The sequence below is a fragment of the Ruditapes philippinarum genome, unplaced genomic scaffold (assembly GCF_026571515.1).
Source record: "Ruditapes philippinarum isolate M1 unplaced genomic scaffold, ASM2657151v2 ctg4268_1_1_1_1, whole genome shotgun sequence".
In the NCBI taxonomy this organism is placed as follows: domain Eukaryota; kingdom Metazoa; phylum Mollusca; class Bivalvia; order Venerida; family Veneridae; genus Ruditapes; species Ruditapes philippinarum.
This window is the reverse complement of record NW_026853275.1, coordinates 66752-90345: the sequence shown is the minus strand read 5'-3', so window position 1 is coordinate 90345 and position 23594 is coordinate 66752. Positions and strand designations below refer to the sequence as shown.

The 23594-nt window shown below is 31.6% G+C and overlaps 1 protein-coding gene across 1 annotated transcript in view; it reads right to left on the bottom strand.

Moving 5' to 3' along the window:
- The window catches only part of LOC132736349 (cGMP-dependent 3',5'-cyclic phosphodiesterase-like), a 60280-nt gene that overhangs the window by 9409 nt on the left and 27277 nt on the right, over positions 1-23594 (bottom strand). Inside the window, exons 7-17 of the mRNA XM_060723461.1 lie at positions 20587-20698; positions 18021-19503; positions 17508-17571; positions 15075-15174; positions 8710-8770; positions 7950-8031; positions 7480-7514; positions 5293-5408; positions 4731-4808; positions 2707-2784; positions 477-599 (exon numbers count right to left, since the gene is read on the bottom strand). Coding sequence (XP_060579444.1) covers positions 477-599; positions 2707-2784; positions 4731-4808; positions 5293-5408; positions 7480-7514; positions 7950-8031; positions 8710-8770; positions 15075-15174; positions 17508-17571; positions 18021-19503; positions 20587-20698 — 2332 coding nt within the window. The remainder of the gene's footprint in view (positions 1-476; positions 600-2706; positions 2785-4730; positions 4809-5292; positions 5409-7479; positions 7515-7949; positions 8032-8709; positions 8771-15074; positions 15175-17507; positions 17572-18020; positions 19504-20586; positions 20699-23594) is intronic.

Sequence of the window (23594 nt, the reverse complement as noted above, 5' to 3'; positions counted from 1 at the left end):
TTGAGTCTTATTAAGAAACTTAGATTAATTCTACATAATTCAAATAAGAAATGACAAGATAAAAACAAAAATCAAGGACATGAAACGTAGAAGGAAATTCTGGTTAATTGAAGTGGTTTTTATAATGTTGATCAGTTTAAAGTACATGATGCCATAGAAATCAGGTTTTATCTTCTCATAAAGACTCATTAAGCTTTACATTTGGTTACCTTATTTATCAAGTCTCAAAAGCTTAGTTTCTGAAATGGTACTCATTGGTCATAAGAGTTAACTATCCTTTGCTATTTTAGTAATTAAGTGAACCATGAACCACATGGCAACACATATAAGCCTCTGCTAGCATTCAAGTATGCAAACCAGATGCCTTCTACGGAAAAGTTTGAATTTTTGCAAAGGTGGTTAACAACTATGATGGACACTTATACTATACAAAGTGTATAATGTGGCTCAGACCTTAAATTCAAATGTTGACTTACTAAAAGTGTTTTGTCCTCCAGTAGACTTCTAGGTGCGTAGGAAAACTCTATAAAGTTGGCATGAAGCATTCGTGGATGGGGTATATCTACTGTTGCTAGACCGTGAACATCATCTGGACTCACCTATTGTTATGAATAACAATGCATGAATATTCAAAATATCAAAAAATATGTATTGTAAAATAAAAAAGTCCTTATAATAAAAGAAGTTCAGAACTGACACATGTATTATAGTTATAAGTTATATGCTTATATGTTTTACATTGTAAATCATAACTGTGGTAAATATTATATAAAAAAAAAAACATTATTATTAAATATTAAATATAATTATTAACAGTAAACACTTAAATACTGTTTGGTCTGACAGTTATAAAATTGCATTTCCTGTAACATGTAAAGAAATGTTCTACAACTTGTTGACTGTTTATGAGAATACAGTTACACTTTTGCTGAGCAACACCTTTGGGAGACAAATGAATTGGTTGTGGTTAAACTTCTTGTTTGATGTCTTATTTTGGTAAGAATTGAAAGTGTTATTGTAAAGAGTGTATTGCTCTATAGACTGCTGTTATGCAACAGTTGCACTGTATTACTGGCTGCTCTGCCAAAATTTAACTGTATTTCTGGTATCTACCATACAAATCATAATTATATCTCATAGATGTAACTTTACCTTTCACAATTCTATATTTTTATCCTTAAATTTTCCTTTTATGAATTCAAATTAATTCTTTGTAATTATTTTAAAGGATTTCAATATCAAAAGGTCAAATTAACAGCAAGTTCTGGCAGCACAGGTGTACCAGCTGGCCTTGTGTATTCCTGATGACAAAGGCAAATCAATATTGCCATAAAGTATTTCAAACCCTTCTACCGTTGTATGGAGAAGCTAACTTAAAGCAAGTATCAAACAGTCATCTATTTTAATGTCAAAAGACATATAAAATGAGACATCCCTCAGTATGAAGTTGTTTAACAAACATTTCCAAGCTAAAGTACAAGTCTTCTATTAAAAACATTTAGCAATCTATTTCACCACTTCAATAGCCAGTTCATTCAGGAATAAATGGTTTCCAAAAAAAAAAATCTGACTATCTTATTTGTTTTATCAGAAATAGTACATTAACTGCTTTTTGAAGTTTGTCTTTAAGAATTTTTTTCAAAATCAAGAGAACCATACTTGCCAGTGAAATGAAAGGGGAACAAATAATCTTAATGTAAATCTTCTAAGATTCATAGAAACATTAAAAGGCATTGGTAATTTAATTTACATTTGTACTTTACAAGGCTACGTCCTTCTCCTGAAACTGTTTTATGACATGCTGTGTGGGAGAACTGCACTTTCTCCTCTTTGAGTAAAATTATCATACTTTCTATATAGTATTTAAGTGCTAATTAATGTTAATTTGGTACTTACACAAATTAAGTTAAAGGTCATGCAAGGTTTAGGATTAAAACAATTTCACTTCAGAGTTACTTAGAGTTGACACTTATTGTTATATATGATATAATTCATAATCATCTTAACAATAGATTTACAATATTCAATATCTAACCTAAAACCTAAAATTATATTCTTTCAAGGGAATATTAAATGTTAAAAATCCTATGTAGTTTAACTAATTTTTCTATAAAAATTTCCATAAAAATCATCAAAGCTGCTACCAACACTATATATTTGTGTATCAATTCCTGTGTAATGATGACATCACTGAATGCACAGTTAGGTCATTTCCAAAATATGTAAAATATTAAATGAAGTGTTATCAACTATTATTTAAGAACTTGACGAAACTGGCCTTTTGACCATACTGAACAAATAATTATAAGTTACCATAAGAGATTACAGTTCCATCCTCTTTGATTTCTCTATGAACTCTTTGGTAATACATGTATAATATATATATACTAATTTTCACTTGATAAGGAAAGACCTATGCTCAATGAGTATAAGTTTATTTTTACATGGCAAGTAAAGACCTATATGATAAATGACTACTCATTTGCAAATGGTGAGTAAAGACCTATGATAAACATATAAAATTACCTATGTGTCCAGGTGTAGAAAAAGAAAGTATAGTGAACTATGACAACTTAAAACATAACCTACAGGTGATATGGTTACAAACTATGATACTTTATAAACTAACTGGGGTAAAGTAAAAATATTGTATGAACAAACCTCCATGTGGAACCTTTAAGAACTATTATAAATATAACAACTAACCTGCATGTGGTAAATCATAAGTTCATTTGCTAATGATTTCCTATGCTGTGTATCCAAAAGTTTCTTGTACATTAAACTCTGTAAAATATTAGGGTAAAAAAACAAACACAAATAAAAGCAGGTGCTAAAAGGAACCATGCTTCAGGAGGAGGGTAAAAGGGTATTATGTCAGTTGGAAATAACTCACAAAATATAGAACATGGATGATCTGAAAAGCTGTTTACAGATAAAAACATCAGTGACTTCAACCTAAAAATTTCTATCATATTAAACCTTCCGTTTTTGACAAGTTGTTACTAATGATGCAATACTATTTGCTGCACTGCTCTTATTGATCTAAATTGCAGGACGATAAAAAATTTCAACAATGATTGACAAATCTTTTAACAGAATCTTATTCCTCCATCACATGACTCATTTTGATGTGTTTTCCAGCTTCATTTTACAACATCAAGAAGATTGGATGACAAAAAATGCGTCAGAAAACACAGAAGTTTTCAGCCATCAAATCCGCTCACATGACGTAAAACTTTTTAATTCGCAAGTTTTAACGTAATCAGCTTTTCAGTCATGAAACATTCAGCACACTGTCTTTGTTATTTCTTTTTTCTCTATCTAAATTAACATGAATATATAATACACATGACTTCAGGAAGCTATGTTTCTCTCTTTGTTTGTTTGCTTCTTTGTTTGTTTGTTATTTAGACCGCAGGTTTATTAATTTGTATCTGTTGTACTTCTATGCTGTTGAATTTGTGCACTGGACTCGTCATGCTATAATTGCCAAACTGTTCATTTGACTTTAAGAGAAAACAATATTTAAATAGTCATGAATGATACTGAACAGCCAACAGTAAAGAACCTGGTCAAACAGCATGTAAGCACAGGCTTACCTAGCTCTATAACAGTCCCATTGATCAGTTATGACCATTGCTATGCACTTTCAAAGTCAACAGTGCATCTATTATTATTAAAGTGAAAGTGGTTGCTATTTCATTATCAGTTTCAGTACCAAAGATTTCTATCCCTTATAGTTTTAATTATTAAAACTTAAAATTTCTAAGTGACATTTTGGCTGATAAAGGTTGAAAAAAAAATTCAGCAAATACTTTTATTTTTTCTGATTAAACTCTAAAATTAATATCTGTACAATATTCTTGCAACGTAAAAGACATTACATAAATGTTTGTTAAAAGGGGAATAAAAAAGTTGGATTTCGAAAATCAGATCTCAATGTTAATCAAATAGCCTGCAAAAATTACAGTTTCCAAACTTTAATTCTTCCTGAAGTCATGATTCTATGAAGCAATGCAAAATAAAAATATGACAAAAGCAGCTACGAAGAGAAAATCTGAAAACAATAAGAGATAAATCAGTCTGACTATCATAAAAAGCGACAATAAAGCCATGTTTAATTCAGGAAAATCTCTTCTACAAAACAATTTTGTTTTTATTTCAAGTTTTAATTTCACATGAAATTTGGTTCAAATTCAATATTAAAGGTCTCTTATTCCTACTAATACAAACATTTAATCATTAATAATTATTATTACACTATATCCCTTGAATAACAGGCACTTTACATTGCATTAAAGCAATATTGTATATTAAAATTCCATTGCATGTCCATAATTTTGCACAAGACAATACTTTTTTTATAAACAAAGTTTCAAAACCTATTTAAACATGACTTTACCAATGTTTATCAGGTTAATGATCCATCACTGGCATTTGAAATTATTCATATTCATCTACTTTCTACATCTGACTTACACAGATAAAATATTAATTCATACAAAGAGAAAGGGCAAAAAAACAACATATTGTCAACTTATCACTTTTTTAATAGATTTTAGAAGCAGAATGCTAAAAAAATGGCAAATCTACAAATGGCAGTGATGGATGTAAACCTTAAGATATCATTTTTTTGCATAAAACAAAACATGTGACTATATAGGTACTAACACAAAGGGTGGGTGGGGTACAAAATAAACACGCACACACACACTCTAAATGTGCCTGACCTTCATATGGTACATCATCAGTTCATTGGCTAAACTATTGCGGACCTGTGAGTCTATCACTTTTTTATACATCAGTGACTGAAACACATTCATTCAAGATCAAATATACTGCCAAATTAACGCATCTGTTGCACTGGGCTTCACAAACAAGCAATAGGTTCAAACCCCTCACTCAGGCATATGTAATTTATTTTTTAAGAATAACCATTTTGAGCAACAGTGATGTTTCATTTGTCACTAGCTACCAATCTGTTATAAAGTAATTTACATATTTAGAGTAATAAATTGTAATAACATCAGCAAAAATTTCGCATAATCAGCAATAGCATTTATTGCTCAGATTTTAAATATGTGTACTGTTTTAAACATTTTTTTCCTAAAATTTGAAAGTGTACAACTGTGTTTAGTTTTTTTGTCTGGAGGCATTCAGCCTTAATAAATTACTCATAGATCATTAAGCTTTGTAGCATGGTATACGTTTGTTTAGTTTTAAAACGTGCCTTAAAAATTCTTCCTCACATTGTCTTGTCTATACAGCAAAATGCTATAAATGTCCACTTACATGGCTGATGCTTATACAGCAGTAAATACCGAAGGCAGTAGCTATCTCTTCATCAAACGTTGTAAAACATGGACAATTTTGTTTATTACAAAGCTGGGCTACACCTAGTATTCTCCCTGCAAACAAATAAATATCGTAAAATAGTTTGTTTTATCTCATGCAATAAGATATTAAGTCAGTTTTTACACAATCATAAATTTCCAACCATAGCTTAATTTGACAGAGAACAAATTTTCATAAAAGTTAAAAGACTAGGTATATTCAGGTGTTTTGACAACAACAAAAAAGAAGTGCTACAAATAAAGACTAAATATGCAACAGGTTAAGAAATTAAAACAGTTGATTGAAGTTCCCTTTTGCCTATTTGGTCTATAGAAAGTATTCTATTTTTGCATATCAGACTGAGTTTCGTTAGTTTTTATCCGTAATGTAAATTTTATCTGGAATGGGGGATCTCAGATGAGTCGCATGATTTTAAATGCCCTCATTCTAGCGCATTTTATGAATAAACTGCACTAAAGTAATGTCATTTTGGCACATATTAGAATGAAACTACTTGCCTAGGATGTTGACATTTCCCCGTAATGAAAGTTGAAAATTCATAAGCTATTGTGAAGAAAGTAATTACAGTTCAAATAACATTAATTTCTTAGAAAAAAATATTTCATTGAGGTGTACCATTTAATATATGAAGAATAAGCAAGAAAAAATATCCTTAAGTACCCCCTATGGGTGGCAACTCAGCAAGCTTGTAACCACCAAATGGGTAGGTATCCTCAGGATGGATATTCCCATCTAAACCATAACATATGACAGATATTATTATAAATGCCAAGATTAGCCAAGACTCTGCTGCATATTTGCCTCTTATTCAAGTAACATTCAAAGAACTCCAAATACAAAGCAGAACAAATCCATTTCAAAAATTCTGCAGGATAAGCTTTAAATTGCAGGACAATATGCTCAGAGCATAAATTGGAATTCAAGACAAATAAATTTGTATATAAATTTATATCAGAATGCACCTACACCCATAAATTTAATTTCAAGCTTTTAAGACATGACATAATCCATTTGATATATATATTCATTTCATAAACCGATTTGATTTACTTCAAAACAACATGCAACAGTTTCCCCCAGATATCTAAACAATAAAGAAAAACATGTTAAGGAGCCTATCCTAGATTTTCCAATTTTATTGAAGCATTAAAGAGCTTTAAAAATTTGAGCTTGAAGAATTTTGAACTGTGTAATTTACATACAGGCGAGTGCAATGAGTTTATAACTAGATTTGTTTTGTAAGTTAAATGTGATGCTTCACTATTGTTGTCCAGTACAGACAAGTCTTAGTCTATGTAACCCTTAAACCTTTCGTCAGCTGAACTTTTCTGTAGACTGGCTGATATGTGTTTTGAATTTGCTACAGTCAATTACTAATTTAAAGAATATCAAAATATTACTTGTTGTTCCGTCAACACTTCAAAGCCTGGCCTCGAGGTTATAAAACTTTTTACCAAGTTCTTTCTAAAATCTAAGGATTTTCATTGGTAAATAATAATATCTGTCAAATCAGAATATCTGTCCCAAGGGGGACCCGACCATTGGGCGGTACCGAGGCTTGCGATCTGAACCGCAAACGTATGTCAGATATTTTTTCTTGCATATTTTACCATATTATATCATATTTTAATTTCTCTACCTAAATGAAACATTTTTTTCATGGAAATTAATGTCTTTTCATCTATAAATATATTCTTACCATAGCGAATGAATTCTTAACGGCAAAATGACGTATTCCTAAGCAAGCAGTTTCATTCTTAAATATGCCAAAATGACGTCATTTTAACATGGTTCATTCATAAAATGCACTAAACTGACATCATTATTAATGTAGCATAAGACTCAACTGATTGAAATTTCCGGCATGGGTAAAGAAGTAAATTAGTTTACACCAGTCTGATATGCAAAAATAAATGTTTTGTGCCTGTTTCGGACACACCAGATACTTGTACCTAAAATCTGACTTTAAGCTTATACCTATATAACCTAGGAGGCTTGGTCAGTTTGCACAAGTTACAAACACATTGTTGTTTGAGAATGAGTAGGATAATAAGACATTTATCAATCAAGTATACACTTAAAAGATTGTCAGAATAACTAGAAAAGTACAGCTTCATTACATACCTTTTTCATCTTTGATTGGAAAACATAATATATTTCTGAAATAAAGAAATAACACACACATTAACAAAAATCAAACATACAGTGTAAAGATTGCAAAAAAAAAAGGAGAAAAGACAAAATTACATGAAGTTCATGTCAACATGTTTTCTAAAATAAGAGCATAGATAAAATGCATATTTCACAGACCTCATCCAATTTCTAAACAATAATGAAACTCAACAAACTTAACAAAACAATCTCAAAGGGGATATCCAGTTACATCTCTTGCTTTTAATTTTTAATTACGAAAAAAACCTGACTTCAGAAATGTTTCATGAATGCAATTAAAAACCTATTATATCCTTCAAAGAAGGCTATTTCATGCATACCAAACAAATATAATTACGTTTTGTCTGTCCCAATCACCTTTTATTTGTGAATGATGTCAAAAACTAACAAAACATGAACAAACTATAATAAAGTATTGTTACCTAGTTCGGAATCCTGTAGAATCATCAATGCCTCTATAGAATAAGGGATGGGAATATGCATCTTTTATGTTGAGCAGTTCTCCTAAAATAAATATAATCATATACCAATAACTTGATGTTGTTTTGTTTCTTTTTAAGGAGGTTTTAAGTCCCAATGACAGTGTGATGGTCATATAACAACTTTCCAGCTTTACTATTGGATGAAAACATCAGATGCCCATCCCTGCATTTTTTTCAGACACCTAATTAAAACCACTGACCTTTATGTTAGCTGGCTAGTTATACTTCACACTATGAAACAATTCAAAGTCCCCGTCAATAGTCAAATCCCCAGAGCTGGGGTCATGATTCAGAAAGCAAAATCTTAATCATATTCATATAAAATGTCTATGTAGATAGTAAGATGACCTAAAGTCAAGCTTGAAATTATTTAGTGTTATTTTGAGAAAAGGCTGTATACCAGATTCACCTTGTAGTATGATTTTACTTTTAATAAGATTTATAAGGAGCAAAAATAATCTTCTTTTAATAATTCTTGGATAAATTTTTGCCATTTATAAATATAGCCATGTTTGTCATAGCCAAAATTCTTGTTTATCATCACCTGGGATGGTCACTTTCCACAAGCCAGTATTACCTGATTATACATTTATAATTTACTTTGACAGACAACTTTCTATTAAACTTCAAAATTAATTTGGTCATATTTTGCTTAGCAAAGCTGCCTTTCTTGCATTTCCAATTAGCTATCAATATTTACCTGAGGTGGCCACTTTTCCTGCTATACCCTGAGTTATTGGCATCCTAATCTCTTCCTGAACCTAAGTAAGATAAAAAGAACAAAATCCAAGACGCCAGTTTATAACAAAGCCAAGCATTAACATGCAATGTAAATTAAAATCAATAATGATATTGCTGAGCATGGATTGTACTGTCACAGATGGTCTTGATGCACTGTTAGAAATAATTGAATTTTATCATGAAATTGTACATATACATGCAAATAACATTCATTTCTATGCACTGTCAGCTTGGATAAATAAATAAAAAGACGAACATTGAACGAAGAAAGACTGATGTGAATATGTCGTTAATTTATTGTAGAAGAATCTATGTAAAGGGAAAATATAGAACCTGTTGCATATATGAATTAAAAACCCAGTTTTGAATAAATATACATCATATACAAAGAAAAGTTAAACTTGATCCAAAAGCTATAAATTTCTTCATTTCAGCCATTTCAGAGTTTGAATTATCATTAAATCCTGCAAGGTTTTGTCCAAAACACCCTACAGACATGTTTTACTCTAACAATTATATGTATAATAAACCCTTTTGACGGAAAATAACACTCAACACTTATTGAGCAAAACTGTCCTCAAAATCAGATGTTTTGTTTTTTTATCTTGGACACTAGATATATAGACTCTGAATTATCTATTATTCTTTTGCTAGATACATTTTATAAAAGATAATGCTTTTTATATATACAGTAAACTCCGCTTATAACGAACTCATCGGGACATTCAAAATCAGTTCCTTATATCCGGAGTTCCTTGTAAGCATATAGCGAATTAGTTCCTTGTAACGGGAGTTTTTATAGCGAACAGATTTACATATAACGAACTGTTTGTTTACCAACGTCCGCAATTTTGAAGAACATTTGATTAAGAAAAATTAGTCGTTTATTTCTATTTTTGACACAATATCCGAGAGCGTACTTTTTGGAATTTGAAAATCCTTTGCTATTTCAGTTTTAATTTTACTCCCTTTCTCAATTTCTCATAAAATAAAATGTATCATATTTTGTTTCCAAACTCAGTACTTTTTCATTTTCTTTCCATTATTAAGAATAACCAAGATTTTTCTTTCCTTTTATATTGAATATCTTCTATTATATTTTTAAGGGTGACTTTTACTAGTGAACGATATAGATTTCTTTTCATTTAAATCAAGCGTACTTTGTAGTTTTCAATGGATTATGCTATTACGTACTGCTATACACATTCATTTTAATAGATGTCTTGAAGTACGTACAAAAATAAACAGTACATTCGGACGAGTGCCAATGAGAACGAAAGTTGAAAATGCGGGATCTATTTACGGATAGCCGATATTTTGGAGTTCGTTATAAAAGTGTAATTTTCTGTACTTTTAACTAAATTGGGACTAAGAAATGAGTTCCTTATAAGCGAAAATTCCTTATAACCGTGTTCGCTATAACCGTATATTTTTATATTAAATAAAGAAGGGCAAAATTCGGGCCAAAATAAATTGTTCCTTATAACCGGAAGTTCGCTATAACCGTGTTCGCTATAAGTGAAGTTTACTGTACAACAATGAAAAACCTATTTATATCATATGCTTATGATAAACATTGTATAGATTTATAATTTAGGATTTTTCACTACAAACAATAAAAACCTATCATTTAACTTGTCTAAAATATCAAGATAAATATATATTTCTGTTGTACTGATATCTGATATGCACAAGCATGAATCTACTGAAAGCTTATAGATTGTGGCTAGTGCAGACCAAGATCCACCTGATCATTATATGCACTGTTTGCTATTCAGTCAGAACATATTTTGGTATTTTTCTTAAAAATGATAAACAATTTTGTCTAGATTGAAAGATGGACAAGCACTTTTAGATTTTTTTGAAGGGCAGAAAAAAGTTTTCATCACACCAAAATAAACCATCAATGTATGACACCCAAAATTTGCTTGCAGGCTTATATATCCTGTTAATTGTCAATGCATCCAAATCAACAAATCAACCCATTTCAACCATATATCTCTCCTTCTTCATAATGACAGTGTAATATAATTCTTTCAGCAAGTTGGTTAGTCTAACTGCTCTGTCATTAACCCCACTCTATTCCTATTATTCTCAATTCTCTGTTAATCTATACTTTCTTAAAGAGAGACTTATTACAGACAAATTTTCTTCACAAATCCCAGTGGATTTGCATAGTCTTTAAATGTAAGACATACAAACACAAAAACTCCCTTCTAAGTAAATTACGTCCTGAAAATTATTGCAGACAATCTTTCTGGATAGTAAACATAATGACTTGATGCAACACAAACTCTTGTAATAGTAATAGATGTTAAAAAGGATTACCCTTGTATCATTTAGAATTCAAGCAATTTCTATGGGACAAGTTTATTCAGAGAAAGGGGCCTTTTATTTTATACAACATAGAGTTAAAACTAGAAATGTGTGCATAGGACAAGGATGCCCAACCCAACTTTCCGCTGTTCTGTCAGTTTAAGGACAGACAAGCAAATCTTATGTCCTCCACCCCTTAATTGCAATTATGTCTATACACAAACGATAGGTGCAAGTGCTACCATTCATTTTCCCTAGCACAAGCTTAAGGGGTAATGAAAATGTATACATGACAATGATCAAATTTTCAATTTAGACGATGCGTTCATATTGCTTTAACCCATTACTTCATGAGCATTTTGTGAAAAATGGCTGTTTTCATTGAAAAGTCTCCCGTTACAAGTTCAAATTGCTATCATACTATAAAAACTGCTTCAACACTAATCAAACTTGGCACAAATGTTGACTGGACCATTGCCCTTGCAACAACATGCTCAGGCTTAAATTTTCTGTTACCATGGCAACGAGGGGACATCTCAAAATTGCCAAAAATCACTATTTTGCGTTGATTTTTTCCATCAAAATTGATTTCAAAGTGCTGCAACTTCTCAATGGATTGAGATAGAGTCAAATGCTTTTCAGCGTTGGTTACACGTTACCTTATGATCAATCTGGGGTCATTTATAGCCTCTCACAAGTCCAAAATTTTCTTGGCGATGAGGGGGACTCCGCCCCCCTTCAAACCCCCCAAACAGAAGGGGGCACATCCCCCTTCTGGCAACCCCCTGATGTATCTTTTGGTTGGGGGGCCGCGCCGAAAAAGTGGTCACTTTTTTTAACAACATTTCTCAAACAAAAACAAGTGTTGGGGGCCTAAATAAGGCATTTTTTCACCATTTGAGACAACAAAAAGGGGGGGGTGAGAAAGGCGTTAAAAGGCGTGTATATGAAGTAATGGGTTAACAGAAAATGATGAAAATACTTGAAATTACCCTAAATCGCGTTTTTCCATGTTTAAACATGGCCTGTCATGTAAATTTGAAGAAAAATTGTTGTTTTGTAGATTTTTTTATTTTTTTCATTAACCCATTACTTCATGAGCATTTTGTGAAAAATGGCTGTTTTCATTGAAAAGTCTCCCGTTACAAGTTCAAATTGCTATCATACTATAAAAACTGCTTCAACACTAATCAAACTTGGCACAAATGTTGACTGGACCATTGCCCTTGCAACAACATGCTCAGGCTTAAATTTTCTGTTACCATGGCAACGAGGGGACATCTCAAAATTGCCAAAAATCACTATTTTGCGTTGATTTTTTCCATCATAATTGATTTCAAAGTGCTGCAACTTCTCAATGGATTGAGATAGAGTCAAATGCTTTTCAGCGTTGGTTACACGTTACCTTATGATCAATCTGAGGTCATTTATAGCCTTTCACAAGTCCAAAATTTTCTTGGCGATGAGGGGGACTCCGCCCCCCTTCAAACCCCCCAAACAGAAGGGGGCACATCCCCCTTCTGGCAACCCCCTGATGTATCTTTTGGTTGGGGGGCCGCGCCGATAAAGTGGTCACTTTTTTTAACAACAATTCTCAAACAAAAACAAGTGTTGGGGGCCTAAATAAGGCATTTTTTCACCATTTGAGACAACAAAAAGGGGGGGGTGAGAAAGGCGTTAAAAGGCGTGTATATGAAGTAATGGGTTAACAAAAAATGATGAAAATACCTAAAATTACTAACAATCGCGTTTTTCCATGTTTAAACATGGCCTAACATATAAATTTGAAGAAACATTTTTGTTTTGTAGATTTTTTTATTTTTTTCATTTACCCATTCCTTCATGAGTATTTTGTGAAAATTAGCTGTTTTCCTTGAAAAGTCTCCCGTTACAAGTTCAAATTGCTATAAAACTATAAAAGTGTTTCAATACTGATCAAACTTAGCACAATTGTTGACTTGACCATTGCCTTTGTAACAACATGCTCAGGCTTAAATTTTCTGTTACCATGGCAACGAGGGGACATCTCAAAATTGCCAAAAATCACTATTTTGCGTTGATTTTTTCCATCATAATTGATTTCAAAGTGCTGCAACTTCTCAATGGATTGAGATAGAGTCAAATGCTTTTCAGCGTTGGTTACACGTTACCTTATGATCAATCTGAGGTCATTTATAGCCTCTCACAAGTCCAAAATTTTCTTGGCGATTAGGGGGACTCCGCCCCCCTTCAAACCCCCCAAACAGAAGGGGGCACATCCCCCTTCTGGCAACCCCCTGATGTATCTTTTGGTTGGGGGGCCGCGCCGAAAAAGTGGTCACTTTTTTTAACAACATTTCTCAAACAAAAACAAGTGTTGGGGGCCTAAATAAGGCATTTTTTCACCATTTGAGACACCAAAAAGGGGGGGGGGGTGAGAAAGGCGTTAAAAGGCGTGTATATGAAGTAATGGGTTAATAAAGGAAAAACATGTCAATGGTTCAAAAGAAAAACAACAACATGTGTGCCTTAAGAAGATCAAGAACAATATTTTAACTTTGACTCAGAAAACAGAAAAAAAATTCATCAATGACATCAATTTTAATATGTTTTTAGTAAGATATTTGTTAAAGAAAATTTATTCCTTAAAATTCAAGACTATAGTTTCAAGGCCCCTTGAGAATAAAGCAGACTCAAAGCAATTATCATAGTACATCTGATTAGAATTATAAATATATGACTGCATAATAAAGCAAATATCGTATTTCAATCAGCAATTAACTAATGCTTACCTACATTAAGAAAGCCTTATACATATACCTGATTCTGGTTATGATCTACAAAAATTTCATTAAAACTAGGGCACTACATTATAACTTTACAAAATAATTATGCGCACAAGTGCTTTTTAAGAAAATTACAGTTTTTCTTATATAAATTCTACACTGAAACTTTAAGTCTATATAAAGAAATGGACTTGATATTTATATAAGCTATGCCTTATACATGTATGTGGGTAGTATGATCACCAAACTTCTAACTGAGGAGTGGTCCCCTTGTGGTTATAGGCTCTGCCTGTCAATCCAGGGATAACAGGTGTGAGCCCTACATAGATCTCAATTAAGTTACCTATTATAACATATACTGGGTAAAGATTATAATAGAAATTTCTCGGCCCAGTTATTTGGTTGGTTAGAAACCTGCTAACAAATGAAAATCCTACGATTAGAGGCCCAGTTCAGGAAAACATTATAATCTGAAAGCCTGGTCCTTAGATTATATAAAGAAAGTTTCTCAGCTCATAAATACTGACAAACATGACACTTAAGACAGAACTTTTAAAAACAGTTTTATAGCATTGAAGCCAGGTGTTTTCTACATCACAGACTCAATAGTGGAACAAAATGGCTACAAGATTTCTTAACATTTAAAATTAAATAATGATCTGACTAACATTCTGACAATTCAAATTTAAATTCATTCAAATATCAGAAAAATATTTTGGATTTCTTTATTAAGTAATAGATATGAATAATAAAATTGGAAATCTTTTTCTGACAATTATATCCAAGAAATGGTTTTTTTATTCAGAATTATTGCATTAAAAGTACTGAAGACTTTTTTTATTATGATTAGGCTAGCAATAAAGCAATTAAAGTGACATTATGCCCATTTTTTATTTTTTTCATTTTGAAGTTGAGCTTAACTGAATATATATTACAAAAGATTGACTATTATAATGGTGATTGACTGGAAACTGTTAAGGATAAAATATTGGCAAGACTGCCCTACTCTTTTTATAAATTAAATATTATAGGTAAAAGTCCAATGGATATTCACAGAAATTTTCTTTGGCCAAGTGTGTTATTTAACATTCATGCAAAATAAGTTATGAAATTGGCAGGAATTTAATTATGGCAAAACGTAAACTTATTTTCACTTTCAACTTTTCACTCACTTTGTACACTTGGACGGACATAATGTCACTTTTATATTACACATCTAAGGTAAAAAAAACCTCTGACTAACCAAGCATCTGCTTACTTCGTTGTCCTTTTTGGTTGTTATGCCATCAAACACTTTGGCCACAAGTTCGTCTGTATCTTGATCTATCAGAAACACGGAACATCTGTAACAACAACAACAACAACTCGTATAGATACATCTTAAGCCTCGGGAGACATATATAGAACAGCAGAAATAATTTCTCCTTAATCGATACATAATCTGCAAACTGACGTAATCAATGGAACACTCTGGAGTCGTAAAATTTTACTGCAGCCAGATAAATAGTTTTATCTAGATAACCTATTATTTTGTATAGGCATCAGTAATTTCGTCTTGGCTCCTAGAAATCAGCTCAATGATCATCAAGACATAAAATCAGAATTATGAAATACTGCGCATGAGACTATGAAATTCCCAAAGGGCTTACAAGATTTTCAAGAAATAATTTTCATACATTTATCTTATTTAAAGATATACTTTGCTCAACTTTGGGTGAAATACTTTTATTGCAGAAATTTATTGAAATTCTTCCGGCAAAAGTCTAATTTGAATAGGTGAATGTATAAACTATGTTTGGAAAGCTGCATTACCTATTACTTACTCAAGATAACTGCCAGATTTTTTTAATAATGACAATATGTAATTATAGTGTGATTACCTGTAGTGTGTATTCAAAAGAAGTTTATTTTACATTTCACAATAGACTGTATAGTAATTATCAGTTTTTTTCAAATATCCAATTTAAGCATTATATATATTTAAGTAAAAACAAAGTTTTAAAGAACTGATCCTTTCACATTTGATTGTAAATGTTGTTTTTCTTTTTATAAAACTGACAGACAGTCTATATCAATATTGAACTTGAGTAAGCAGATAATCACATTACTTTACAATAGCAGCCAGACCAATAGCAGACTCAAATTTTCTCAGTGCTTGACAGTAAAAACGGCATCTTGCCAATGATGCAGGATTTTTTTTGTAACTTCACAAAAAGATGTAATTTAGTTAAATTTCATCAGTTAAGAAGGTTTTAATGGGTCTTAATTTTCTTCAATCAATTTTTTTCTGATCATTAAGCATCTATGTTTAATTTTATATGATATAGTATGTAATTTGATGTATTTTTGTTAAACACTTTTTGTTTTTGATAACATGAAAATGACATTTAAACAAAGTGTTTTTCGTTTGAAAAGCTGCAATAAAATAATACTTTTCATAGGACTCCCATGGGGTAAAATGTTAATGGGGTTCAAAGAAGGTGATGTGCCCCCTTCTTGTTTGGGGGTTTGAAGGGGGGCGGCAGTCCCCCTTCATCGCCAAGAAAAGTTTGGACATGTGACAGGCTAAAAATGGCCTCAGGTCGATCTTAGGGTAACTAGTAACCAACACTGAAAAGCCTTTAACTCTACCTCAATTCATTGAGAAGTTGCAGCATTTTGAAATCAGTTTTGATGAAAAAAAAACAATGCAAAATAGTGATTTTTGGCAATTTTGAGATGTCCCCCCTTTGCCATGGTAACAGGAAATTTACAATTGAGCATGCTGTTACAGAGGCTATGGTCTAGTCAACATTTGTGCCAAGTTTCATCAGTATTGAGGCATTTTTCATAGTTTCATAGCAGTTTGAATTTTTTACAGGAGGCTTTTCAATGAAAACAGCCATTTTTCGCAATATGCTCATGGGGTAAAAGGTTAAGCAGTCTTTTTTATGTGTTATTTTTGTAATAAATGAATATATGTATGTATGCATCATTGATGTTAATCAACTTTGTTGGTAAACAGCTTGTAAATAATGTTTCTTTGTTATATATGAACTGACATTAAATAAAGTTTCTTGTCTCTTGTATATGGAGCTGCATAAATAATCTTTCCTTAAGAAAATCTTCCCCTTACGGGTATGAAGGATACCCCTCTCAGTGTGAAGCATAGCCCACCATCATTTTTTGAATAATGAAGGTTAAAAGAAAGCACACTTTCTTCATGTTTATCCTCTATGAACAAGGTCTAATAACTTTTGCTTTCCTTACTTTTGAATCTGTTTCCAGAGTAAAACACTCTTTTATATCTTTAAAAGAAGGCATCATGTATGTTGCCTTTTAAACAATTTTTTACATGAAATAATAAATAACAATCTCACCTTTCTGCATGAGTCAGGTTCCTTGCTTGTTGCATAATCTCTCTTAACAATTTGGTGAGGTCATCTGCAAAGATCATTCAAGATATTGATGAATCATGAATACAGGTTTCTTTTCTCCATACAATTTTTCGGTTTAATTTTAAATATTTTTTGTTAAATGCTTAAATGATGATAAATGATTAAAAGTTAAGATATTAAAACAAGAGCACCGCTAGGCGGAGCATTATATGCCCGAAAGTGTTTTTTTTTTTTTAGTAAGGATGAAGCATTTGTAAGACATGGGAATTTTTACATGAAATAATAAATAACAATCTCACCTTTCTGCATGGGTCAGGTTCCTTGCTTGTTGCATAATCTCTCTTAACAATTTGGTGAGGTCATCTGTAAAGATCATTCAAGATATTGATGAATCATGAATATAGGTTTCTATTCTTCATAATTTTTTTCTGTTCCATTTTCAATATTTTTTGTTAAATGATTAAAAGTTGTTAAATGATTAAAAGTTCAGACATTAAAAAAGACAGCATAAGAACCTACCATAGAGTCATAATGATAAATAAAAAGTTTTGTTTTTTAAACATTAAATATTTCTTGTCACTGTAAATTGTTTATTATTAATATTGTGATTAAACAAAAGAGCAGAAATACTAATATAAATCAACAGTGAAGCTGCAGAACAAACAAAAACCTCTCAAATTCAAACCCATAAACATGGTACCAATTACCATTTAAATGAACAACATCAAAATCTCCAATACAACTCTAAAAACCAAAAAGGGAAAAAACCACTTGAAACCAACATGGTGAACTGTCAACTTTTACAATCTTACTAGAACTAATGGATCCTGCCTCTGTTACAGGTACTTGTATATCAGCAATATTAGCATCACTCACACATATCATTGCTTCTTTAGCTTCTTCTTCACTTTCAGATTGATGTTTTTCAAAATTCAGATTTTTTCTTATCACATTATCACCTTTTTCAGAAGACTCATCAAGGATTGTCCCCTCTTGGAATTCATTATCGCCATTTTCAATGTTATCACTAAGATCAGAGAGGGGATTTTCTTGATTTGATATCGTATTAATGCTCTCATTAATATTTTCACTCGAGTTTGATTCAGTTGCAAAAAGCTTATCTAAATCAGAGAGATCTTTTTCACAATAATCTGATAGTGTGTTTATAGTATCATCCAGATCTTCAACATGGAAAGCATCATTCAAGTCTGCCTTGCTATCTACCATAATGGGTGAAATTTCACCAACGTGAAGTGGCTCACTTTTACATCTATTCACACCCTTTTCAAAAACATCTTCTGGAAAGCCTAATATATCAGGCCGGAACTGCACAAAGTCCCCAGCATCTTTATCGTGTACACCTGGACAAAATGACTGTACACTATCTACATAAACATCATCAAATGTTCTATCAGAGAAATTAGAGTCATTATCAGCATAGTCACTAAAAGCAGTAGCAAAAGATAAATCTGACTCGGAGAAACAGTCATCAGGTGAAACAATACCTTCAGTAAATACAGTTTCAGATTTAAGAGACTCATGGAATTTTTTTGTATCTTCCTTAAATGATGCTTTTAACTTTTCAATTGAAGCTATAAGGTCATCTTCATCATAAGAAACAACGTCATCTGCACTCCTTTCCTCATCTTTAGTTTCAAAAGAATCTAAATCTGTAATACTTTCAGCTGAAGACTGGACTAAATTATCTTCTCCATTAATAGTTTTAGTTGAATCATCATTGCTATAATCTGAATTTAAAGCTTCCAAATCCGTAACAAGCATTTCAGTACTTTCATCAGTTTCATTTTCATCCAACTCCTCCTGGGCAACAAATGCATTTATCATTTCATCAGTATTCTTTTCCATAAGTGTGGTGTCTTTTCTGATATTTTCCATATTTTCCATCTCAATTACATTGATAACATCAACAACTTCCTTTATTTTAACACCTAATTCTGCAATAGTCTCAGTCAGTTCTGCTGCATCCCCTAGGACCTTTTCAACTACCATACTATCATCAGCAATAGTGCCTTTCAAATCCTCTGCATCACTCTCTAACTTTGTAAACGAAGACTCCCCATCAAACAGTGGACCAAATTCCTCTTCACTTAAATCATTTTTAGTTTTTGAACCAAAAAAGAAATCATGAGAAGGTGCAGCCAGAAAGAAACTCTTATAGACATTTATTTCACATCCTCTAGACTCTATTACTGGAAAGTTCTCTAAACCTTTACCATATGTCAAGCTACACTTACCTAAGTTTGTGAACAGATCTCTGGCCACTGTCAATAGGGCCTGAAAAATATATCACAAAGGCATTTTGATGACATATACTTATGCTGTCTCTAGAAAAGTATTGGTTTGTTTGACATTTTTGAAGGGAGAGCCTTCTCACAACTCATGTGGAACCACCTTTTATTTAAAACAACTACTGGGTTGTAGATGGCTCATCCATATTAAGAATTAAGGTAAATTTTTAAATCAATTTTGGAAGAAACACAGAGTATAACAAGACAAGATTTCATATATCAACTTCAAATTTTCAAATACTGTCTGGAAAATGAAAAGTCAACCAACAAACAATTTTCTTTTTTTGGCTGATTATTTATCTGAAACCTTTCAAATGTGGCAAACTGAATCATTTTTGACTTATCTTTCTTCACACCATAATAAATCATTTTATGCACACATATACTACTGAATATCCATTACAATGAATTAGTGTTGATCACTGAAGGGTTCAAATTGTGATTAATCTTCCTTTGGAATATTTAAATCCTGCAAGGATTTGCATTTTCACTAAATTGTTTGTATCTGGAACTGTTCAAGAGATTGACGAGAATTTAATTGACTACTTTCCATTGACATGGAAATTTAAAACTGTAATTGTGTAAAAGAAGAGAAATTTTCAAGACTTTTAAAAGCTCCTATTTTAAATTCCTTTTACATGTATACCCAGAATATTTTTTTATTATAATAGTGAATTTTAGCAAAATAAAAAAATATATATATCACCCTGTTTTCTAGAATTATCATTTTAATGGCGCAAAAAAGAACCCCAAAAATGAAAAGCATTAAGGTTAAGAATTGCACAAAAAAAATCAATATTCAATTCAATTCAGAGTATATTTCTTTATCATCTTCTGCTAATTTTTCCAGTTAAGTGTTCCTCATCTACTTCAGAATTTCAAATTTTATGTTTTTAGGCTTTTTGACCTCGATTGAGTTCCTTTAAGAGAAAAATCCAAAAACTTATTTATATCAAGTTAATGCCCCTATTTGCCTTACCAAGAAACTTAAAGTCACTGTTTCATGGACGAATTAGTGTTGGGACCAAAATTACATGATCATGTGTAAAGAAAAATGCAAGTGTCTGACCTGTGTTTGTTGTTTAAGTTTTCTTTCATTCTGGAAGGCTAATGTACTAGTAAGGACTGTTGATGTGTATCGGAAGCACTGGTGTATACAAGATATGTCACGATCTGAAAATCTGAAACACAAAGCAATCATTCTTTACTATATTTCAATATCTGATATCTGTTGAAATAATAAAATCTGCAATACATAAAACATTCTTTACTATATTTCATTGTGGTCAAAAATTTGCGTATCTGATATCTGTTGAAATAATAAAATCTGCAATACATAAAACATTCTTTACTATATTTCATTGTGGTCAAAAATTTGCAGTTGACAAGCCTTTTGGTCCAAACATTAATTCCAAAACTAAATTGAATCCAATAAATTTACATCTGCAGAGAAGCACCCTTTGGGACACAGAGATGTTGGTTATTGCTGTGAGGTGTTGCTCTCAGCCCTAGAAGAGAGGTTAAACTTATTTTGAATCCTTACTTTTGAAAATATGATACTGTTGTTGTAAAGAAGTAACAGTCTGCTCTTAAGATGACAACTCTAGAGTTGTTGCAATTTGTATATACAATTATCTAGAAATCTAAACTGTGTATTTCAATTCTTCAATTTACAATAATGAAGGAAAATATCACAGCAAAGGGGGGCATAGCAAATTTGCTTTGTCTACTATTATGCATATAGACTTTATTTTTTTGAAACGTCTGCAATATGCTCAGAAGATAAACAACCTGATTCAGGATTTCTGACACAAATCATACCATTTTCATGTAAGAAAATAACTTATGAATCTCAATCTAACCCATAACTTTGTAATCAATATGGCATTATAAAAATAATTTTAACATTATTATATCATAACCATACCCCCCCCCCCCCCATCTATTCTCTAATCCTCATAAAAAATATATATCAAGATGTTTTTTTTTTTCAACAACAGGAGCATACATAGAAAAGAATTATGCTAGGAAGTAGTCATAACTGTCAGATTATTGATGACAATTACTGCTACCGTTGTAGCACTTGCTCTTCCCCATGAGAATCGTCTTCTTGACAATTCCACCTCCAGTTCCCACCATCGTTTGCACTGTCTCAATCCCCATAGAGAAACTAATTTTAATTTTCCCAATATTCACTGAACATTCAACAAACAAATGACAATTCAGCAAGAAATAGCCCTAGAAATCAATATGCTGTAATAATAAGAGATCAGACTCCACTTGTTTAGATATGATTGTGTCAATAAAAATAAGCTTTTCTTGTTACAATTTCAGCCCTTTCTACCGAATCTAGCAGACTATACTGTTGTGGGATCAATAAATGATGTATATATGTATCTGGCTTTAACTAAATCTCATTTGTTTTGGATCAAGACAGTTAGTGGCGTAAGCTCTGACACTTAAAACGTATATTCAAGCAATTATTTTCCTGCTGTCTTTCTATTATTCCAATGATTATATGTAAATGTCTCACAAAAATCCAGATACTGTTTTTATATAGATCTGAGTAATGCTAAGGTTGTCAATGTGCGTCAATGCAGAACATAGATATCACATTAGAAAAGAAGCTGACTTCCAAGGACATATTCAATTAATTATTCAGTAGCAGAAAACTATTACGGCATACAAATTAGAAGGAAAACACTTTGTTGTAATGACACTTAATAATCGACTTTGTAGACAAGTAAATTATTTTGCAGGTTTCATCCCTCACTGACAGCCCAGATCTATTTCATAATTATGCAAGTCAAATTTGATTCATTCGCCTATTAGAATAACTATTAAAATAATCATTAAGAAATTTAGATGTAGGTAATGGCTAAAAACATTATTCATCAACAAAAAAAATACATTTACATATAAATATTCTTGAAACTTAAACTAAGCAATTTCGGTCCAAAAAAATGTTTAACTAATAAACATTTACTACCTATACCATGTGCTTTCCTACTGATGTTCAATAGTGACATTTCTAAATTGTTTGCCTCCTTAATAAAACATATGGTAATACATCAACAATTTAACACAAAAAAATATCTTGAGCTTTAGCCATTTAAATAATTATCACAAAAAGTTAATTAATGTTCCTTTACATTGCCAAAAAGCCAATTAAAAACAAAATCCTACAACTACTTTCAAATTATTCATACAAGTTTAAACATATATCTATCAATCAATAGCATAAAAATAAATCACATTTCCCAAACATAAAAGAAATTGCTCTACTATCATGAATTCAGATGAGACAGTCATACGAGTTCCATTTTTGCAACACAATCCCTAGCCAATCATGTAACATAGCCTGTGTGCTAAGCAAAACAATTTCCTGCCCAGTTCTATCTATTACATTATCCCTGTGTCAGATAATTTCATGGGGTAATAGAACCGAGATTTCAGAGCAAATCAGTTTTTCCTTTTTGTGTATTTAGAACAAGTTAGAACTGTATTGCATCAAACCATCAAGACATATGTAAACTTGTTGCTAGGGACATGTCTATCCCAATCTGTGACTAAGTTATGGAGACAGGGTCGGAATTTACTCTAGGACCACATGCAGATTTTTAACAGACTTTGTGTAATAAATAAACCAACATGTGACAGTCGAGACTGTGCAGGCCAAATGATGTCATATAAATCACACAATATTGGATGATCCTATAATGGCAGATTCTGGCAAAGACAGCGGGTTTGGAAATATACTTGTGTCCCTATCTTAATATCAAATGTCTATTTTTCCTAAATACATTTTTCACATGTATTTACAAACATATCAACTCTGTAGCAAATTTATAATGATCTAAATATACCTTTGACTTTGCTAACTGTATCTTAATATACACAAGTATAATTTGATTATGATAGCAGGAGTATTATGTTTTAATTTCATAATGTTTCTTCTGTATTATAATTTTATCATCTATCATTCAGTCCAATTACAAGTCCAAAAATAAAGCTTTTATGCAATGTTTTGATATTAATGCAATATATATTAATTTTATGTTTTATACTAAGCAAATT